Source organism: Vigna radiata, chromosome 10, assembly GCF_000741045.1.
Source record: "Vigna radiata var. radiata cultivar VC1973A chromosome 10, Vradiata_ver6, whole genome shotgun sequence".
In the NCBI taxonomy this organism is placed as follows: domain Eukaryota; kingdom Viridiplantae; phylum Streptophyta; class Magnoliopsida; order Fabales; family Fabaceae; genus Vigna; species Vigna radiata.
Window position 1 is genome coordinate 16,385,372 of NC_028360.1, and position 18,259 is coordinate 16,403,630.

Below are 18,259 nucleotides of genomic sequence, written 5' to 3' on the forward strand. Positions count from 1 at the left end.
TTAATAATATAATAATATAATAATATATATTATGATTTTAAATTAAAAAATAATATAATTATAATCAAAATATTATTGTTTAACCACGTCAAATGAATGAACGTAATTAATCGTTTTGTCTCCAAAACAAATTTATGTGTTTAGTAGTTGTCTTAACCAATTCAGGTATCTTTTAATTTTTTTAATAACCATACATTATTAATAAAAAAGTTATCTAATAAAATTAACATGATATTATATTTATAATGACATTATCTATTTTAAAATAAACTATCTTTCTTTTTAAAAATATATATAGGATGGTGAGGTTGAAGTAACCATCATCACATTCCTACATGGAAATAATAGCAGAAATAAATATCTTTAAAAAGGAAATAATTTTTGTTCCGGATATAACGTTGAGCCAAAGTGGTAGACGGTTTTGTGAAGGTTGAACGGGCTGGTGAAGACTAAATGGTTACCTGTTGAAGGTCAAACGGTTATCTGTTTCTTCGCATTCCAAGTTGTTTGTTCTCTCTCCTTGTTTTCTAAGCCGGGCGGATCGGTATCTGTCAAAGACACTCCAACACTTTTTGAGTTAGTAAAATGACCGAATGACTATTGTAACAAGTAGAGCATGTATTATGTAACGTGTTCCGAAATCATATTTAAAACCTTTATTTATACTGATTGTAATGAACTTTTATCTTTCGTGGGTCTGATAAGGACTTAATCATACCTTAATTTCCATTAAGAACTTTAATCAACTATTATTATTTTTAATCTATACATGTGGTCAGTCTGGTAATCTATTGGTCTGGATGATCGACCTGTTGGTGTCTAGAGACTGTAGGATACAATTTTGAAAAATGTAATGTCAACTTTTGAAATGCAATATATTAATCTACATTCAACGTTAACGGATTTCAACACGCACAACAAACACTTTTTAATTTCTCCTCAAAGCAAAAGCAACAAATCTCCAAATTTATACTTTTAATGAATCATATATCTGTTTGATTTTTGTTATAAATAAATACTTTTTATCAAAGACTAAAGTCAGAATTTTATAAAATTATAGTGACTTTTAAAAAATTAAATTTGAAAGCCTAAAATTTAGAAAGAAAAATGTACGCTTATTTAAAGGTAATAAACTCTGTTCGAATAGAAATAAATAAATATACATGGTAATCTTTTGCATGTGTGTTTTTTTCTTCTTATACACTTGTATTAACAGTTTCTTGTCGTGAATGCGGTGTCCATTAGTAATTAACGTCTTCTTCAATTGTTTTTGCATGTAGAAGAATGTTTTTTATTCATTAAGTAATCAAATTGTTTAGTTTAAAATATAAATTATTCATGATGGTCATATATTTTTTTAAAAAATTATTGATAATTAAACAAGCGAATAAAAATACCTCAAGCACGTTAGTCAGACTCTTTTGTATTCGGTCATGGTCAACGAATTTAGTTTTCTTCTCTCAAGTAAACTGACTTTTTTAGACTAAGAAAATGAAATCTTTCGACTTAGGAGACTTTGGGGAACACAGATAATAAATTGGAAGAAACTTAGAAACAACATAGAATTGCGTACGAGAAACATCTATAAGATGTAAAAACATTTTTATATTGTGATTTAGATGTTTATATTGTCACCAAATTGGCAAATATATAATTAACTAATGTTTATGGTATAATTTAATTTCAACTTATAATGAACATATAAGTCCATTTTAGTCAACATCACTTTAGTGGGTTTTGTTTTGCTTATCATCTTCCTTCCAAGACCGGACAATGGATCGGATTTATCAGACCGGACAACGAACCGGACTCACGAAACTACTCTGTTTTGTTAATTGAGTGTTTTCTACTCTCTCTCCCATTGAAGCTTCATTTTTCTTACAGCTTAATTAATTTAAATTCACAAATTAAGTTTCTAACTTTCATAGATACTCAAACGAACAGTTTTATTATTTTGTAGTAGTCTTGTCCACAAACAAAGTTCTCGTACCTAAATTATGAGTGTGTAATCTTTATTAATAAACTTATTTCATTTTTAAGAACATTTTCATATTTAGATATAATTTTAAAAATAATTATATCAAGCATCAACAACATTATTATTGGGAAAAAATGAAAATCCTGTTAGAAGTAATAAGTCATTTCCTCCTATAAATATCAGTGATTAACAAAGTTACTGGATAAGAAAAAGACACCAAACATTTTTAATTTGTTGAAATAGGTAGTAAAAATATTCAGTAGATTCTCATGTGTTATTAATATTAAGAATTTAAGGAGGAAAAGTGACGCAGAAGTTCAAGAATGAAAAAGATTCGGTCTGTGTGATAACACTAAAATTCTAGAAATAATGTAAAATAATTTCCAGAGGAGGAACTGGGGTCTTCAATAGTTGCTTGATTCTTCTGTACGACAATCTTTGTTGGATTCTATTCCCTTCACTTATCTCTTTCTCTTTCCTTTTTATTTTTTTCTTCCTATGCTTTTCTCTTTGGTTTTTCTCCCTCATTTTGGGCTTTTTTGATCTTTGCGACTAGCCATAATGCAAGCTGCTCAATCATCACTCACTGATGAAGCTCCCGAGATTTCCCATCAGGTTCTTTAACTATTTTTTGCATCTTTAACAAGCCAAGTTCTTTTCTTTTCACTTTATTTTATCTCCGGCTTTTCCCTTTGATTTTACAACTCTTCTTTGTAACCCTTTTTTATTTGGATTCTTCATATGGCCACTGGATTTTCTCTTTTGTATTGTCCGAGTCAAGTCTTTTTGATGGGTATGTCATGCAGTGTTTGATTTTTATTTTTATTTTTTTGTATCCAATTTAGGGGTTTCTAATTTTAGCTTATTCTGCCGTGTCTACTCAGGTGGGCTGTTTCTGAAAAGCCCACGTTTTTAATTGATTTCCTTAGTCTTGTGTGTGAGTTTCAATATTTAGAATGCTGTTGGTCAGGATGTGAATCTTCGTTCTTTCCTCCTTATTGTGGGCTGAGGATGAATTGGACATGAATCTATCTTTAAGTGCCTACCTTATCTGATGAGAGCATGTCAACATGTGTGTGTGTGCTGTACTTGTTGGTTTTGTTGTTTCATTTATAAGAGGGTATAGGAGAAGATGAGAGAGAACATGCATGTGCTCTATCGGTGGTGAGGAAATTTTGATTTTGAGTTTGCAGAGTTTTTTGGTAGGTCCTTGAAGTTGATGCATCAGTTGTGTGCTCTGACGGATAATGTCGTTTGTAAAAGGGGTTCTGGATATGACCTTTTTCTTCTTAACTTGTTTGACATCTTGCTATGTCTTGATTTACCAGTTTCTGTAGAGAAACGTATAGACCTTTTGCCAGTTGCATTGATTGAAGCACTTGATTCAATTCTTGAATCTCCGTGTTGAAAGAGGACATCTAATAATGATCAACTTGTTAAGGATAATTAGTGATTCATCATGGAGCTAGATTTATGTGCTACCTTTTGATGTGCTTGCACTGTAACTGTCGTGTTTGCCATATTCAATCTTTTACATGCTTGCATTTTAATTATTGCATTCATGATGCTTTTCGAAATTATTTTTTCTATATTATCTGCTGTTCTTTGTCAAATTATGCCAAACTAAACTGCTGGGAGCCTGGCACAAGCTTTTGTTAAAGTGTCCTTGTTACATGCAGGATGTCCCACTGGGAAACAAAGAAGTTTCAGATAGTGGACCCAATGGTAGGCGCCCTGATATTTCACTTCAAGTTCCTCCTAGACCTATAGGGTTTGGGAGCACTAGTGGTGGGAGGGTTCTGGACCATTCTCAAAGTTTCAGCAAAGGGATATCATCATCAAGAGGCTTCTTGCGGGCCTTGAGCTTCAAAAGAAAAGGAAATGTAGGGGATGGGGAAAGAAGCAGCCTACTTAGTTCAGACCCCAAGACAGCTGCAGACAGTTCTAATATGGCCTCCATATCTGAAATTGCATGGAAAAGATGCACTTCTCTTCCTGTTACACCAGCATCAAATCTGTCTCCTTCAGTTGCTACACCCATTTCTGCAAGGACATATAATGAACAAACTAAGCCACATGTAAGTTATCTTCTACTTTGCTTTATTTATGGATTTTCTAGATGAAATTTTGTGCTAACTGTACCTGTGGCCATAGAAAAAGAGAATCACATTTAAAGGTCATATTACACTCAGGAATCAGGATTTTGTTTCGAACATGCTATCAAAGAAACTGAACATTTGCCTCCACCAAAAAGGGAAAGATGAAACTGATCAGATGTGAGATTTTCAATGATGTATTTTAGAAAGCATGAAATTTAAACTCATGTTTAGTGCCTTCTATAGCATATCTTAGATGCATGATTGCATAAAATTTAGGGTTTCCTTTTGTGTAAAAAAAATTGAAATGAAGAAAATGCCTGTTTTGTAATTTTGTACGCAGAAAGACGTTGATCGTTCTAAGGTTTCAAGGTCCCTTTCTGTACCTGGACGAAATGTTGTTATTGTAAGATCTGTCTCTTTTTCTACCCGTAGTGAACAGGAGCAACAAGATCAAAATGAAGGTATGTTATGCCACGAACTCTATTATTACAGTTCCATTATCCTGCTTTCTTCTGTTTTTCAATTCTTAAGCTTGAAGATATCTAACCTTTTCCGAAGGTTGGAATTTATTGTAATTAACACTGGAATTACTTTACATGTTTTCTAGCATATATTACATTTGAAACTTATGGGAACTCTCTATACCTGGCCAATCAGATCAAATAACTCCTGTGCCGATAGAAGTTACAGCCGATGAAGAAATTCCTGAAGAGGAAGCAGTGTGCAGGATATGTTTCGATGTGTGTGATGAAAGGAATACCTTTAAAATGGAATGCAGTTGCAAAGGTGACCTGAGATTGGTGCATGAAGAATGTTTAATTAAATGGTTTAGCACCAAAAGCGACAAGAAATGTGATGTGTGTAGGCAAGAGGTTCAGAATTTACCTGTAACTTTGCTTCGTGTGACAAGCTCTGTTCAACGACAAAACAGACAGATGCAAGGTCAGCAGAACCTACATCCGGAGTCAATAAGGTGATTTGAAAACCACTGTCTCAAATCCAGCAATCCATTATTTTCTATTCTTTACCATACACTTTAGTTTCGGGTAACCATGACATTCCTTTTCGGCTAAATTTCTTAAACTTGTTTGCAGCGCATGGCAAGACTTTGTGGTGCTTGTCCTGATCAGCACAATATGCTACTTTTTCTTCCTTGAACAGCTACTGGTATGCCTATTATTTCCTTTGACAATAACTTCTAACATCCATCATTGAAGAACTCTTACTTTTGATGTAACAGAAAAATGAACAGTAGCTACTCATGCATAATTACCGTTGTATAATACCCTTTCCCCAGTAAAAGTAGGATAACTGAGGAGTTAGTGTAAAAATGTTTATAGTTTGGAGGTGTTTCTAATTTTTCTTTCTTTTTCTGACATTTCGGTGTTCAAGAATAATTGGTTTACTTTTTCTTTCTGTATGTTGTAGCTTCCTGAATTGAAGACTCAAGCTATTATTATTGCAGCACCATTTGCCTTTACCTTGGGCCTCCTAGCTTCTATTTTTGCAGTCATTCTGGGTAACAACCTTTCTTTTTCGTTTTTTATGACGAAATGATATTTTGTTTGAATTTTAATTGTATATGTACTTTGTTGTGTGCAGCAATTAAGGAGTATATATGGACATATGCTGCTCTCGAGTTTGCCCTTGTAGCTTTAACTGTGCATCTATTTTATACAATGGTGAGTACGAATGTAGAAATTTCTTGTTCACTTCCCATGATTGATTATACAGTATCAAAGCAAACCCTTCACAAGTCACAACCAAGTTGTCTCGATTAGCTGCCCTCCATTCTTCTAAAAGAATTGAATTTCGGACAATCCCAAGGGGCTATTTGTGAGGGGGACCAGGGAAGAAAAAACTTTACAATTTGCTATCAAAATGGAAAAACAATTTGTGGAATATCAGTTATGTGGTTAGTAGTAGATATAGCAGTCCGTCAAAACTTTTCAGGTTTTATTTCGACAAATTTTATCTGTTAGTAATTGCTGGGAAATGAAAATGAAATAAATTTCTTCTCCATGGTAAAATTGACTCATAGGAAAGATAAAATCAACATTTAGATATGTTAAATGAGATCATTGTAATTGAAAAAACTATACATTCCAGATCCTTAGCTGATTAACTTTGATATGCTAAAGCATTTTGACTCTCTTGCAGTTGCATTTGATGGCCATTTATGCCATACTACTTTCATCAGTTTTGGGTTTTGGAATTGCTATGGCCATCAACTACGCATATATCCAGTTTGTCACCTGGAGGCTTCAAGTCTCTTATGATGATAATCCAGTATGAATCTCATCACTGGAAAAACAGCTTCATGGATTTTTTTTTTCTCTGTATTTACTGACAAGATGATCTGTCACAATGTTTATTATGAACCTTTTGTTTATCAATCAATACCACTACTACGTAGTATATTTTTTTCGAAATAAATATCATGAAAATGTACAATCAAGAGAAACAGAATCTCTTACATGTATCTATGAAGTTATAAATTTATTTCACCGAATACGTTTCTGTAACAAAAGTTAAAAAGCAACAAAAAATTCTCCTTGCTGTGGCAGGAAAGCTTTCTGTTTATTTAAAGAACTGATAACAATCATCTCGCCTGGCTACATTTTTCATCCGTTGAAGTTACCAATGCTGAATGAGAGCGAATAAATACTTGTTCTCTCACAGTAAATATGTAACTTTTCTTCTCATTTTTATTTAAGAAATTTAAATTAGAAGAAAAAGAAAAAAGAAAGTGACATTATTATAGGAAGAGATGCATAAGACGAAACAAAAATCACAGCAGATGTTTATTCTGGTGTTTATATCTCTATCTATGACAAGGACTAAGGAGTGTTATTTGGTTCAACAAGCTGTGTGAATCAGAGTAAACTTTTTTCTATCTGTAATAAATTGTTTTTTAATAAAAAATGTCGTATTAAAAGAATTATTTTTGAAATGTTATCTTTATTCTAATGGAACTAAATACTAAAGAACATACTAATTTATCATATGATTAATAAACCTGTTGAAAAATAGGTATTTTATTAGCAGAGGAAAAAGTGGGCAGAATAGATTGTTGGAACTAGCTACTGACCGTGAACATTCTTTCAACACTTATTACAAAACAAGAATGAAAAGAAAATAACAAAGCATTATAAAGGTTTCTTATTCTGTGGTTGGCACATAAATGGTCATTTCCGTATGAACTCGTTTAGTAAAAGTAAAACAGTGAAAGCCGCAAGACATCAATTTACATGAGAGCAAAGAATAAATGCTAGTAGATCTTTTATGTTTTACCTTCATCTACCTTTTTCAATGATAGAAAAAGTATAGCAATGTATCTTGATAAATATACTCGTTAAAAATGGCAAAAACCAAATTTACAAATTATATATAAATTGGAATCCAGGTCTCCTCCACCGACAAGAAAATGCTTATCGTACATTGAAAGAAAAAACCATTATTTTTTGCTAAAACACAGGAATTGTTACTTCGAATAGTTTTGGATACCGTACGAAAATACTATGCATTTTATTTGGACAAACTATATATTTTCACTTTAACCATATACGTGCTTCCTCATTCTTGCAGAGCTTACTTGCAATATAAGTAGTTTATTGTTACAGACATATTGATGATACAGTATTGAAGGAAACATGGGGAGTTTTGAAGTTGGCATTGACATGGCTGAGATTGACATTGAAAGTTTGTTTAACTATGCCATGAAGGGGCAATGGAGGGAAACTTTAGAGGCCTACAAGAAAAACCCTGGTGCATTGGAGGCTAAGATCACAAAAGCAGAAGACACAGTGTTGCATCTTGCAGTGTATTTAGGCCAAACGAACTTTGTGAGAGAGGTGTTGGATGGCATCAATGAAGAGGTGTGTCTCAACGTATTGCAGATGCAAAATTCGAAGGGAAACACCACTTTGCACCTGGCAGCAGAGGTTGGTAACGTGGACATGTGCCACAACATGGCTAAGAGGGATTCCAAACTCATTTGTGCTCGTAACTTGGAAGGTGAAACCCCTCTCTTCTTGGCTGCTGTTCATGGCAAAAGAGAGGCCTTCTTATGTCTGCATGACCTAAAACAAAACCATCATGATGATGAGGATGACTCCTTGGTTACGAAAAGCAATGGCAACACCATTCTTCATTGTACCATCTCCAGTGAACACTTTGGTTAGTTTGTCTTAATCTTTAGTTCGATTCTTTGAGTCTGGAACTTTCATTTGCACTTTTTTTTTCATTGACAAATTTTAATTTTTAGTATTTTGTTAACTTCCACTCATACCTTTCAAACCAACTTTATAACTCTCAAACGTTAATGAAGAGTTAAACCCACAACCCCTTTCACCTTCTCTTTCAACTTGTACTGCTAAACCAACCTTATATCATTTTCTTTTGCAGTAACTGCATTTAGTTCGATTGTTTGAGTTTAAAAGTTTCATTTTAATGCAAGCTTTACTTCAAATATGTATTTTTACCAACTGTACTAATTTTCGTTGATGTGACAAACATCAAACTCTTATACAATGTATCATCTCATCTCTCACTAGATTAACAAGTCAGAGTAGTAAAAAGAAGGAAGGTCTGATTTAATCTGAGACACACTTTAGAAAAGACTAAACTGATACAAAACATATATGATGAACCATAAAAAAAGGTTACCCTGAATTGAAAATTTTATCGTGTTGATAGGTATAGCTCATTCTGCTGTAAATATCTTACTCGAGTTCAATTGTTTCTATGAAAAAATTGAATTTGATAGGTTTGGCGCTTCAAATAATTAAGTTGTATCCAAAGCTTGTGAATTCTGTAAACCAGCACGGGTTATCACCTCTGCAGGTTCTGGCTGGGAAGCCTAATTGTTTCAAAAGTAGCACGCGGATGGAGTTACTTCAGAGTATTATTTACAATTGTAAGAATATAACTTTCATGCACCAACTGTTTCTAACTTTTCTACATTTATATAATCAAAATGTCTAAATTTTTCACATTAACTAGAGTGCTGTCACTAATGATAATGGGTGATTTGTGTTGGCCAGGTTCGATTGTTGATGAGATTGAGGAAACAGATGATGTATGTTACAATGAAGAACACAAAACTCACCACTACCCAACGAACTATGAAACATGCGCCACCTTCTTTTCATTGTTGAAGAGTACTGGTGCGTCCTTGTACTTAGTATTATCATGTCAAAGTGATGATGTGTGTATACTTTATATATCATAGACTCTATGAACACCCTTTATATCTTTTACACTGTTACAGCAATAGGAAAAGATGACAAAGCTGCAAGCAATGACGAAGAGAGTAATGTCTCGCAAAAATCTGGTAATTTCCCCTGTTGTGAGTATTTCGTGATGCTACTCCTACCCTCCAAAACCAATCAAAGAGTGTAAATACCAAGCCATTTACCAGACATGTTCATTTGGTTGAAAGAAAAATTATCTTTCAAGCAATAAAATTTCTACACTTTCTCCTTTTCTTCAATTTATATTTCAAATCTTCTTCTGTCTTTAATTTATTTTGTCTCGATCCATCTATGCAAACATGTTTTGTGTCATGCATGTTATTTAAACGCTAGGGGCTTTTGAAAGTACTAATGTGTACAGTATTTACTGAAGCAGAGGAAGAGCAAGCAAAGAAATCAGAAAAGAAACGTTACGGGTTCCCACCCAATTGGGCAGCAGCGATCCGATTCCTAACTCATATGATGAAGCTCTTGCTAATCATTTGCGGTGTTGGTAAATCTATTTCTCTACCCATTGTTAGTCAAAATCATAGAGAAAGTGTCAGATGTGTTGCATCACTTCCTTTCATGTTTTTACACTTTCTTAAAATGAAGAGATTTTTTGCATACAACATATCCATGTTAAAAGTAAAATTACTTGACGTAAAAGAAGCAGTCGACAAATTGAAGTAGAGAAAGGTGAATGCATTTTCACTTTTTCTTTGCACAGAATGACTTTGATAACGCATGCAGGAGCAAATTGGATTGGTAAAATCCAACGAAAGAAGGTGAAACACATTCAGGCTATGCAAGTGATGAATAAACTAATCGAGAGTGGTTCTTCTTCTTTGTACAAGCATGATTATACAAGTATGAGTGTTCATGGGAGTGTGAAAAGTAGAAGAAAGCCGGCACCTATTCTAATTGCAGCAAAGATGGGAGTGAGGGAAATGGTTGAAAAGATCCTTGACACAGAACCAATGGCTATCCATGAGGTGGATTCTGAGAACAAGAATGTTGTTCTTTTGGCCATAGAGAACAGACAACCTCATGTGTACAGCCTTTTGAATAAGAGAAGTTTGATTAGGGAAACTGCATTTCGTCAAGTAGACAAGAATGGTAACAGTGCATTGCATCTTGCTGCTACCTACGGGAGTCATAGGCCTTGGCGTGTCCCTGGTGCTGCTATGCAGATGCAGTGGGAGTACAAGTGGTACAAGGTCAATATTCTTCCTATCTCATAAGAATTTCAAAAGGTTTTCACAAATTAAGAGTGCTCTTAACTTTAAGGAAAATCTACTTGTTTTAACTTCAAAGTATTCCTACAGTTTCAATATGATGGTTTTGGTTCCTGTGTTTTTCATCAAAATACGATATAAGGTTGAAGATGAAATCTTGTAACAGTTCTAGTATACAAAGATAAAAACTATACTTTTCAAAATTCAAGGAATCAAAAGCATTTTATCATATATTATATACGCGTAACTGTATAACGAATATGCAATGACATATCATGAGTTTTTGTGGAAATAAAATCGTATAATTATGTGCTTTAATCTATCCGTGTGAAATAAAATTTAGTAAATATTTTTGTTTTTCTTACTCTTGTGTAAAAAGAGATCTCCCAGATGCATGATGTGTTTGGAGGTAAATATATCATAATGATTGTGGTTTTCAGCTTGTTAAGGACTCCATGCCACCAAATTTCTTTGAACGTTATAATGAGAACGGAGAAACAGCAAAGCAGCTCTTCATTAAAACACACCAAGGACTTGCGAAAGAAGGTGGGAAATGGCTCGCCAAAACATCAGAATCATACACACTGGTAGCAGCACTGGTTGCAACAGTTGCATTCGCAACCTCGACGGCTATACCAGGTGGTCCTGATCAACGCACAGGTTATCCATTACTTGAAGGAAGAACTGCTTTCAACATCTTCGCCGTAACATCACTAGTTGCACTATGTTCCTCTGTCACAGCCCTTGTTTTATTTCTTTCAATACTCACGTCTCGGTTCCAAGAAAAGGATTTTGCTTTGGACTTACCCAGAAAGCTTCTTCTGGGATTGACCACACTCTTCACATCTATAGCATCTGTCTTGGTCTCATTCTGTGCAGGGCATTTCTTTATAGTTGAGAATGAGCTGAAATTTGCAGTTTATCCCATATATGCTGCTACGTGTTTACCTGTGTCGTTTTTTGCACTTGTGCAACTCCCTCTTTACCTTGATCTCTCCTTGGCTATGATAAGGAAGGTTCCCCAGCGCAGCTATAAAGTGCACTCGCACGGAATGCATCATCATTATTAGCCCAAGTTATTTTTTACAATTTCATGTGCAGCATTGTTGTCTGTTAAACTACCATTTTTGGACACATTCATTTCCTTGTTCAAAGAATCTTTCTTTTAATTGGTTGTTTCTAGGCAATTATCACGAGCGCTTTTGTTGTGAAGTGTTAATTTTGAAAAAAGAAAAGAACATTTCACACTAATTTATTATTTATACATATTTCTTAACTTTTACATGACTTGTCAAACTCTTAATAGGAAGAAGTCTTAGCGTTTTTCGTACAGCAAACTTATGCTTGGTGTAATGGTTATGGTTCAACTGCTGTGGGATTCAGTTGTTAGTAAATTGAGTGCTTTTGTTTTTACCATTTCCGCATCATTGGGTTATATATTATGTATAATCTTTTTTTACAACACTTATATTTTTCAATCAAATACTATTTCAGCACATTTCTATTCCGTTTGTAGAACCCTACTGTGAAAGAGTGAAACTGCATGAGATACCACCAGAGCAACATGCTACGTTGGTTCATCTCACAAACACTAACACTAAGATTTACAGCCTCGATCTGCATCACTCAATTGTCCCAAAAGGAATGGTCAACTAAAAGACGAGGAAAAACACCTTTCTATGATTTCTACACAATAAATATATTAACCGGAGAGGGGGTAGGACATGTGTTGGAAAATATCTACATATGACCTAAACTACAAATTATAAAGAGGAAAAGTAAAAGTGGAACCCACTCTAATCACATTTAGTCACAGGTTCTGTTGTCTCTTTTCAACCATACGGTGGAACGAACGAGTTTTCTTCACATTGTCTGCAAAGAGTCTATGCCTGCAACCAAAATGTGCACATCAGGACTCAGCTACCATAGATACTGACACCCAAAATCAAGAAACCCATCATTGAAATGATGCAATTTTGTAGGCATTAAATTAGATATCAAAAAATTGGGAGCAGAAAATTCTTCTAAGAAATTGGCTAGCGTGATAATGGCAAACCCGCCAACCCACTACCTGAGGGAACATGTATCTAATGAAAGTTTTCTTCCCAAAAGAGAGATTCAATTCCTTATTAAAAGAGAAAAAAGAAAGTTTATAATAAGGTGAAAACGGGCCGTAACACAAGATTTGTCAAAGTCTGGACGGCAGGCTTATATAGGGAAATAAACTTAACGTTATAGATTCAAATTCATTGGTAATATGAGCAAAAGAACAAAAAATCAGACCTTTGGTACTCTAGCTTCTGTGTAACTATGCCATTCAGCAACAGTTCTGAACTGTACACCATTGCCCCTGCAGGTGAAAAACATGGTATTCTAAATTTTCAATACGGAGAAAATTTCCCAAAGCCATATGAAACAGTTTCTCTTACCCTTCTCAAGAAAAGGCACCGAAAAGGCATAATCTTCTTCACAGGATAAGATCAGCAAATCATCTGGAACTGTGTGGCCGTTCAAAACCGACCTTACACTCTCCACAACCTTGGAAAATCGTTACAAGAAAAAATAATAATTGAGATAGATCAAATGTAATGTCAAAAGCTTGAGCCAAAAGAAAGATTTGTTCTATGTTACACACGTGTCTATGTTTTCAGAGAAAAGGAGGAAAACAATTACTTTGATTATACAAATAATAATATAGAACAATTATAAACTTTGATTATTATTCTATGATTTGTTCACAAAAAATCGTGAAAAGAAGGAACTATCACAATTTTAAAGATATAATTTTCCTCGACCGTTTATGAGTGCAAGTAATGAATATACATGGAGAAAGATGTATACCTGTCCATGAACTGCTCTTGCTAAATTTGAAATCATCTCTTTACTAGGTTTAGTATTTGGGGTGATCAATACTCTTCGACCCTACAGAAAATTATGATCATTTTACCAGGAGCAACATGACAACAATGCATGTTTGTATATAAAAGAGGTTTAATTAAACTTATATACGTCCTAAAAGTTAAAATTTGGTTCACTTAGTTCTGGTGTAGGATTTTATCCCCGTAAGCCATGTTTTGCTGATGTGGTTTCATAATGAGGAACTAAGTTATAGCACTGAATTTTATGACATGATCTAAGTTGAAAACTAACCGTAAACTAATGGGGACTTAATAGCATCAAGTTGAAAACTATGGGAACAGCTGTTACAATTAAAATCAGAGGACTAAAGATAAAAGTGGTAGATAAGAGGATTATAAATCCAAGACTTGTTTATAAACAACAATGGTAAGTGAGCCTTATCTCACTGGGTAGGCTATCCATACACACAAATACGTTTGGACATAATAAATTAAAACAATTTATAAGTGAGACCAAGAGATGGGTTCAATAATCCAGTAAATCTTTGATAAAAATCAGAATTAGAAATTGCTAAAAATTTGCATGATCTCTTCTAAAAACAAATGACTTTGGTACAATTACTGTTGGTGACAACAAATCCATAATCCGATAATTTTAAAAAAATACTACAAACTCATTTCACCACGCATGTCATATATTACCTTTAAAAGAGGATGCTGAACTGCTCGAGCGAGTGAAACTGGCAAGCTGAAACCTAACTCCTTTTCCTTTTTTGCATCCCTCAATATGTGATTTCTCTCATCAATAAAACAGTTAGCTTGTCCGCAGCTCTCGATCCACAAGTGTGTGACCACCATTTTACCAAAAGCAATAGCTTCCAACATATTTCTAGTTCGCACAAATTCATCAGCTATGAAGTGGGTAGCATCTGCAATGGAGGATACCACAGAAACTCCAAGCCGTGCTAAAATCTGCTATGAGCACCAGAATATGTCTGAAAAACCATGCCTTTGCACTTACTAATAGAAGTTTAAAAAAAAAATCAAATGATACCTTCTTCTGATGCTTAATAATATCTTTGTCCAAGTGGCAGCTGTAAAGAACTCGAACATCAGTCATGTCCCTCCTCTTCCTTGAATCTTTAGACGGAGTAAGTAATTCAGGTCTGCTGGTACTCAAGCTCTGAAGTTCCTTGCTAAGAGGCGATGCACCGTTCACAGGCCTCTTATACTTTGATGGAGTTGAAGATGCCAAGTCAGATAACTTGCTCCTCTCTCTTGGCAATTCATCTGATCTGGTGGCTTCAGAATTACAAACATTATCCCCTGGGTTTGTTTTATCTAAATTTACCTCTAGTATTTTCCCTTGTTTTCGATCAACAGAAGATATTACTGAACTATCCTTCGAAGAAGAGTGATCTTTGCTATTTACATGTGATTTGACATCAGAATCTGTTCTCATTTTTCTCTTACCAGCAGTAGATTTCCCAGTATCTATAGGTTTTGCAGATGGTCTGGAAGAACAATCTAATGTCTCGGATCCTTTATCATGATTAGAAAAGTTCCTAATTCTGAGAGATCTCCTTCTTTTAGGACAATCCACAATATCCAATTCAACACCATCACTGAAACTAACAACACTTACCTTCAGAGCCGAATTCTCAAATTGACTCAATTTGGAATTATGACCTACTTCACAGTGACCAAAAGATCCTGTAGTAGATTTAGAATCCAATGATTTGGATGCCTGTAGGCCAATTCCACTTTTCTCAGGGGAATCAATACCTATATTCCTATCTCTCAAACTCTGGGACGATATATCAAGGTTTATTGATACATTTACTGATAACCGTCGTCTAGTTCTGTAGGCAATTGGTGAAATATGCCAAACACCATCCTGCAATTTCCTTTTATTGACTGAACTACCTTTTCTTTCTTTGCCATCAGGATTATTCAACTCATGAAGTTCTACTCTTTTCAAAGCTCGAGCTGACTTTCTTTGTACATTTTTTGGAGACAAGGATATTCTACCATTTTCACTATCACTGGAGGTTTGGTTGCCTTGTGCATTTAACTTACTCCTCTTTGATCTAGTCATCACACAGTCATTTGTGTGTTGCCTGACTTCTTTAGTGTTTCTCTTTGATATACCTGAAGTTTGCAACATTGATTTAACATCAACTTTCCTTTTCCTGTCATATTGTCCCAAATGTTCCTTTGACGAAACCAGCCCCACTTTTCCCGTAGAAGAGTTATTGAGTTTATAACTTAAACCACTACGAGTAACATGAGCAGTATCATTATCAACAATATCCTTGATATTGCACAATGTTTCCATAGCCTCAGCAGCCATTTGAGTATCTGGTCCTACATCCAACATCTCCTGTTCTCCTGCATTAGCATCAGACTCCGTATCTCCTCCAGAGCAATCAGCCTTAAATTGTTTATCCAATTCATTAGCTAGATTGCGTTTTAACTTTATTGTTGCTTCTGGTATAACATTGTCCCTTGCTTTCAGAATATTCATCCCAAGTTTTGAATCAGAATGAACTACAGTCTTTCTATTATTAGGAATACTCTCGTTTTTTTTATCATCATTTAGATTTAGTCTGCATACTCTCCTTTTCTGGAATCCCGGCAACGACCTTGGCCTACGTGTTTCACCCTTAAGAAAATCATTCTTTCTCCTTAGATATATATCTCCCCCACCCTCATCCTCACGGCTATCATCCCATTCATAAATCCCAGTTCTTGCAGCTTTGCCTCTATCATTTACAGTCCTGGCCAAACTATGTTGCCTTTTTGTACTGGGAATGGATTTTGACTTTTGCTCCATATTATTAACACAGTTAGTTTCTTGATCAAACTCTGTGATATTCTCTTTAAGAAACCTATCTACAAAGTCAAGAGCATTGACCTGTGACAAAACTCCAGGTTCTTGAGAGTTAACGTAGCTTAACCCTTCCAAATCACCATGGTAAATAGGCAGCTTGTCTAAGTTGTTTCCTTCATTAAGAGAAGTTCCATTTGTTTCAATAGGTACATCATCATTGAAAAGTTTTCTCACTGTCGACTTAGCAACCTGACTCTTAAATCCCCCAACTTCCACACTATATTTCCCACTATCATTTTCCTGATCAATTCCCTCAACTTTCTTTGAACAACTAAGAAAGGACTCCCCTTTATCCGTTACAACCAGTGATTCCTGATATTGGTCACATCCTGATTTACCCTTGACCACATCCTTATTTTCTTTCGAATCTACCTTGTGAATGGCAAGAGCAGCTTGCCGCAAAGATTCTGCACGAAGAAAAGTAAACCGAGGTGGCATTGAACCTGAGAAATATATAAAATTTATTAAGGGAATTAAAATGAAACGAAACACAATCACATGTTACATTTCAGAAAAAAAAAATTACAAAATAATCAACCTAGCAATGTATTTAGTCCTACACAGAAAGCTAAGATAATCAATCAGATACAAAGTACGTGGAAAAACAAAGAAGCAGGGATACCACTTCCCCTAAAAATAAATGAAAAGGATAAAAAAAAATATGGAAAACTCGTCACCACACTCAACCAAATCAGTACGTATTTCACCCCAAACGTGAGCTAATTAAAACATAATATTGGGATGAAATTCGTAGATAATGCAAAGTCATGATGTGTAAGCCAATTTTTATCTTCTTCAATATGCATGCCTACTAGTGCAAGAAATGGGTATGGACAGATAAAGTTTCCACAAAATTGTTTTAATTTTCAATTACCACTAAAATTGCTAAGATGCTATTAAACACCTAAGAATGAATAAGCCACTAACAAAATCGACAATGTTAAAAATCACCACTTGAAAATCGCCACTTTTTAGAACGCTGTTTCCATTTATTTTCATCCATCCACTGATGAAGTCTCGAAATTCACAGACACACAAACAAAAGCCATGACAGCTGAACAGTGTCAGGTACCTACCAAATTACCAGCAGCTCCCAACCAACGCACCCAAGGAAAAAATTAGAAGGAAAATCGGAATTGACTCACTCACTCACCAGAACGGTTTCGCTGCCACGATTTACCCTTTCTGCTATCCACTTCACCATTGTCACTGTCGACAGAAAGCTCATCATCATCGACATTCTCCAAAACTTGCGTTCTATCAGATTCACACACTTCGTCCAGCAACTGCGTCTCAACATCACCCAACGCCTGAGTTTCACTAGCGAGGTTCATCGCTTCGTTTTCCAAAATGTCGTCATCGCAATCAAATACCTGAGTTTCCCCGGCAAGTACCACCGCCTCGGTATCCAAAACGCCGTCGTCGTCGAAAGGCACGGTATCTTCGAAGTACCGCCACTCCTTGTCATCGCACTCATCGTCCTCCACGCCTGAGATTTCGCCAAAACAAACAAAAATGTTATATTTGATGCAAAATTAGGGGTTTCAGTCACATGATAGATATAAAAGAAATTGAATTGAATGAAAAAGAAAGCGACCATCGGCGTCGAATGGTTGAGTGTCTAAGTAATCAAAATCTGCGTGGATTCCATGATCATCCTTGCCGGTAGAATGGTTCGGACTCATCGCTGAAAATCCCTCTCGAAATTAGGGCACAGAAAGATAGAAAAAAAAAAGATTAAAGAAGTCAGAATTTTTTGGAGGGAAAATGTCGCGGGCTTTTCTGGATAGTGGCCGCATCAAAGAACAGTGTAAAAACAATGGTAATCCTCACTTTTTCACGTTTTAGGGTTTGTGAAATTTTTGCAGTTCTTCACTACTATGTGTCGGTTATTCTCGTTATGGTGAAGTAACAAGCTCAGTGACTAATCGTCATTCTTTACTCACTTTTCAAATAAAA

General features: G+C 35.0%; 2 protein-coding genes and 1 pseudogene across 5 annotated transcripts; 2 read left to right on the forward strand and 1 right to left on the reverse strand.

The window, feature by feature from the left end:
• Positions 1-2,246: 2,246 nt before the first annotated feature.
• LOC106774476 lies at positions 2,247-6,473 on the forward strand. Of its 3 annotated transcripts, none has more exons than XM_014661482.2 (9): positions 2,247-2,404; positions 2,535-2,593; positions 3,658-4,056; positions 4,418-4,538; positions 4,735-5,050; positions 5,172-5,244; positions 5,506-5,596; positions 5,680-5,759; positions 6,238-6,473. In XM_014661482.2, the coding sequence occupies exons 2-9, from the start codon at positions 2,540-2,542 to the stop codon at positions 6,370-6,372; spliced, it is 1,269 nt and encodes a 422-aa protein (XP_014516968.1). In that variant the 5' UTR covers positions 2,247-2,404; positions 2,535-2,539; the 3' UTR covers positions 6,373-6,473. The 3 variants fall into 3 exon arrangements, with proteins under 3 accessions (XP_014516968.1, XP_014516970.1, XP_014516969.1); XM_014661484.2 differs by having other exon boundaries at positions 2,279-2,418; XM_014661483.2 differs by lacking the exon at positions 2,247-2,404 and having other exon boundaries at positions 2,426-2,593.
• A 1,133-nt stretch (positions 6,474-7,606) lies between these two features.
• LOC106774921 lies at positions 7,607-11,862 on the forward strand. Of its 2 annotated transcripts, none has more exons than XM_022786636.1 (7): positions 7,607-8,256; positions 8,846-8,995; positions 9,123-9,245; positions 9,350-9,412; positions 9,706-9,825; positions 10,065-10,531; positions 10,990-11,862. In XM_022786636.1, exons 1-7 carry the CDS (start codon positions 7,731-7,733, stop codon positions 11,617-11,619), a joined length of 2,079 nt encoding a protein of 692 aa, XP_022642357.1. In that variant the 5' UTR covers positions 7,607-7,730; the 3' UTR covers positions 11,620-11,862. The 2 variants fall into 2 exon arrangements, with proteins under 2 accessions (XP_022642357.1, XP_022642358.1); XM_022786637.1 differs by having other exon boundaries at positions 9,709-9,825.
• Positions 11,863-12,020: 158 nt separating this feature from the next.
• Positions 12,021-18,201, reverse strand: LOC106776200 (annotated as a pseudogene).
• Positions 18,202-18,259: the final 58 nt, after the last annotated feature.

What these genes read in the sequence shown, in the direction of transcription:
- LOC106774476 (XM_014661482.2), top strand. Translation starts at nt 2,540, where the DNA reads ATGCAAGCTGCTCAATCATCACTCACTGATGAAGCTCCCGAGATTTCC. An exon ending in TCTTCCTTGAACAGCTACTG is followed by an intron (nt 5,245 to 5,505) that starts GTATGCCTATTA and finishes TGTATGTTGTAG; the next exon opens with CTTCCTGAATTGAAGACTCA. An exon ending in TGCATCTATTTTATACAATG is followed by an intron (nt 5,760 to 6,237) that starts GTGAGTACGAAT and finishes ACTCTCTTGCAG; the next exon opens with TTGCATTTGATGGCCATTTA.
- LOC106774921 (XM_022786636.1), top strand. Translation starts at nt 7,731, where the DNA reads ATGGGGAGTTTTGAAGTTGGCATTGACATGGCTGAGATTGACATTGAA. An exon ending in TCAGAGTATTATTTACAATT is followed by an intron (nt 8,996 to 9,122) that starts GTAAGAATATAA and finishes TGTGTTGGCCAG; the next exon opens with GTTCGATTGTTGATGAGATT. An exon ending in TTCATTGTTGAAGAGTACTG is followed by an intron (nt 9,246 to 9,349) that starts GTGCGTCCTTGT and finishes ACACTGTTACAG; the next exon opens with CAATAGGAAAAGATGACAAA.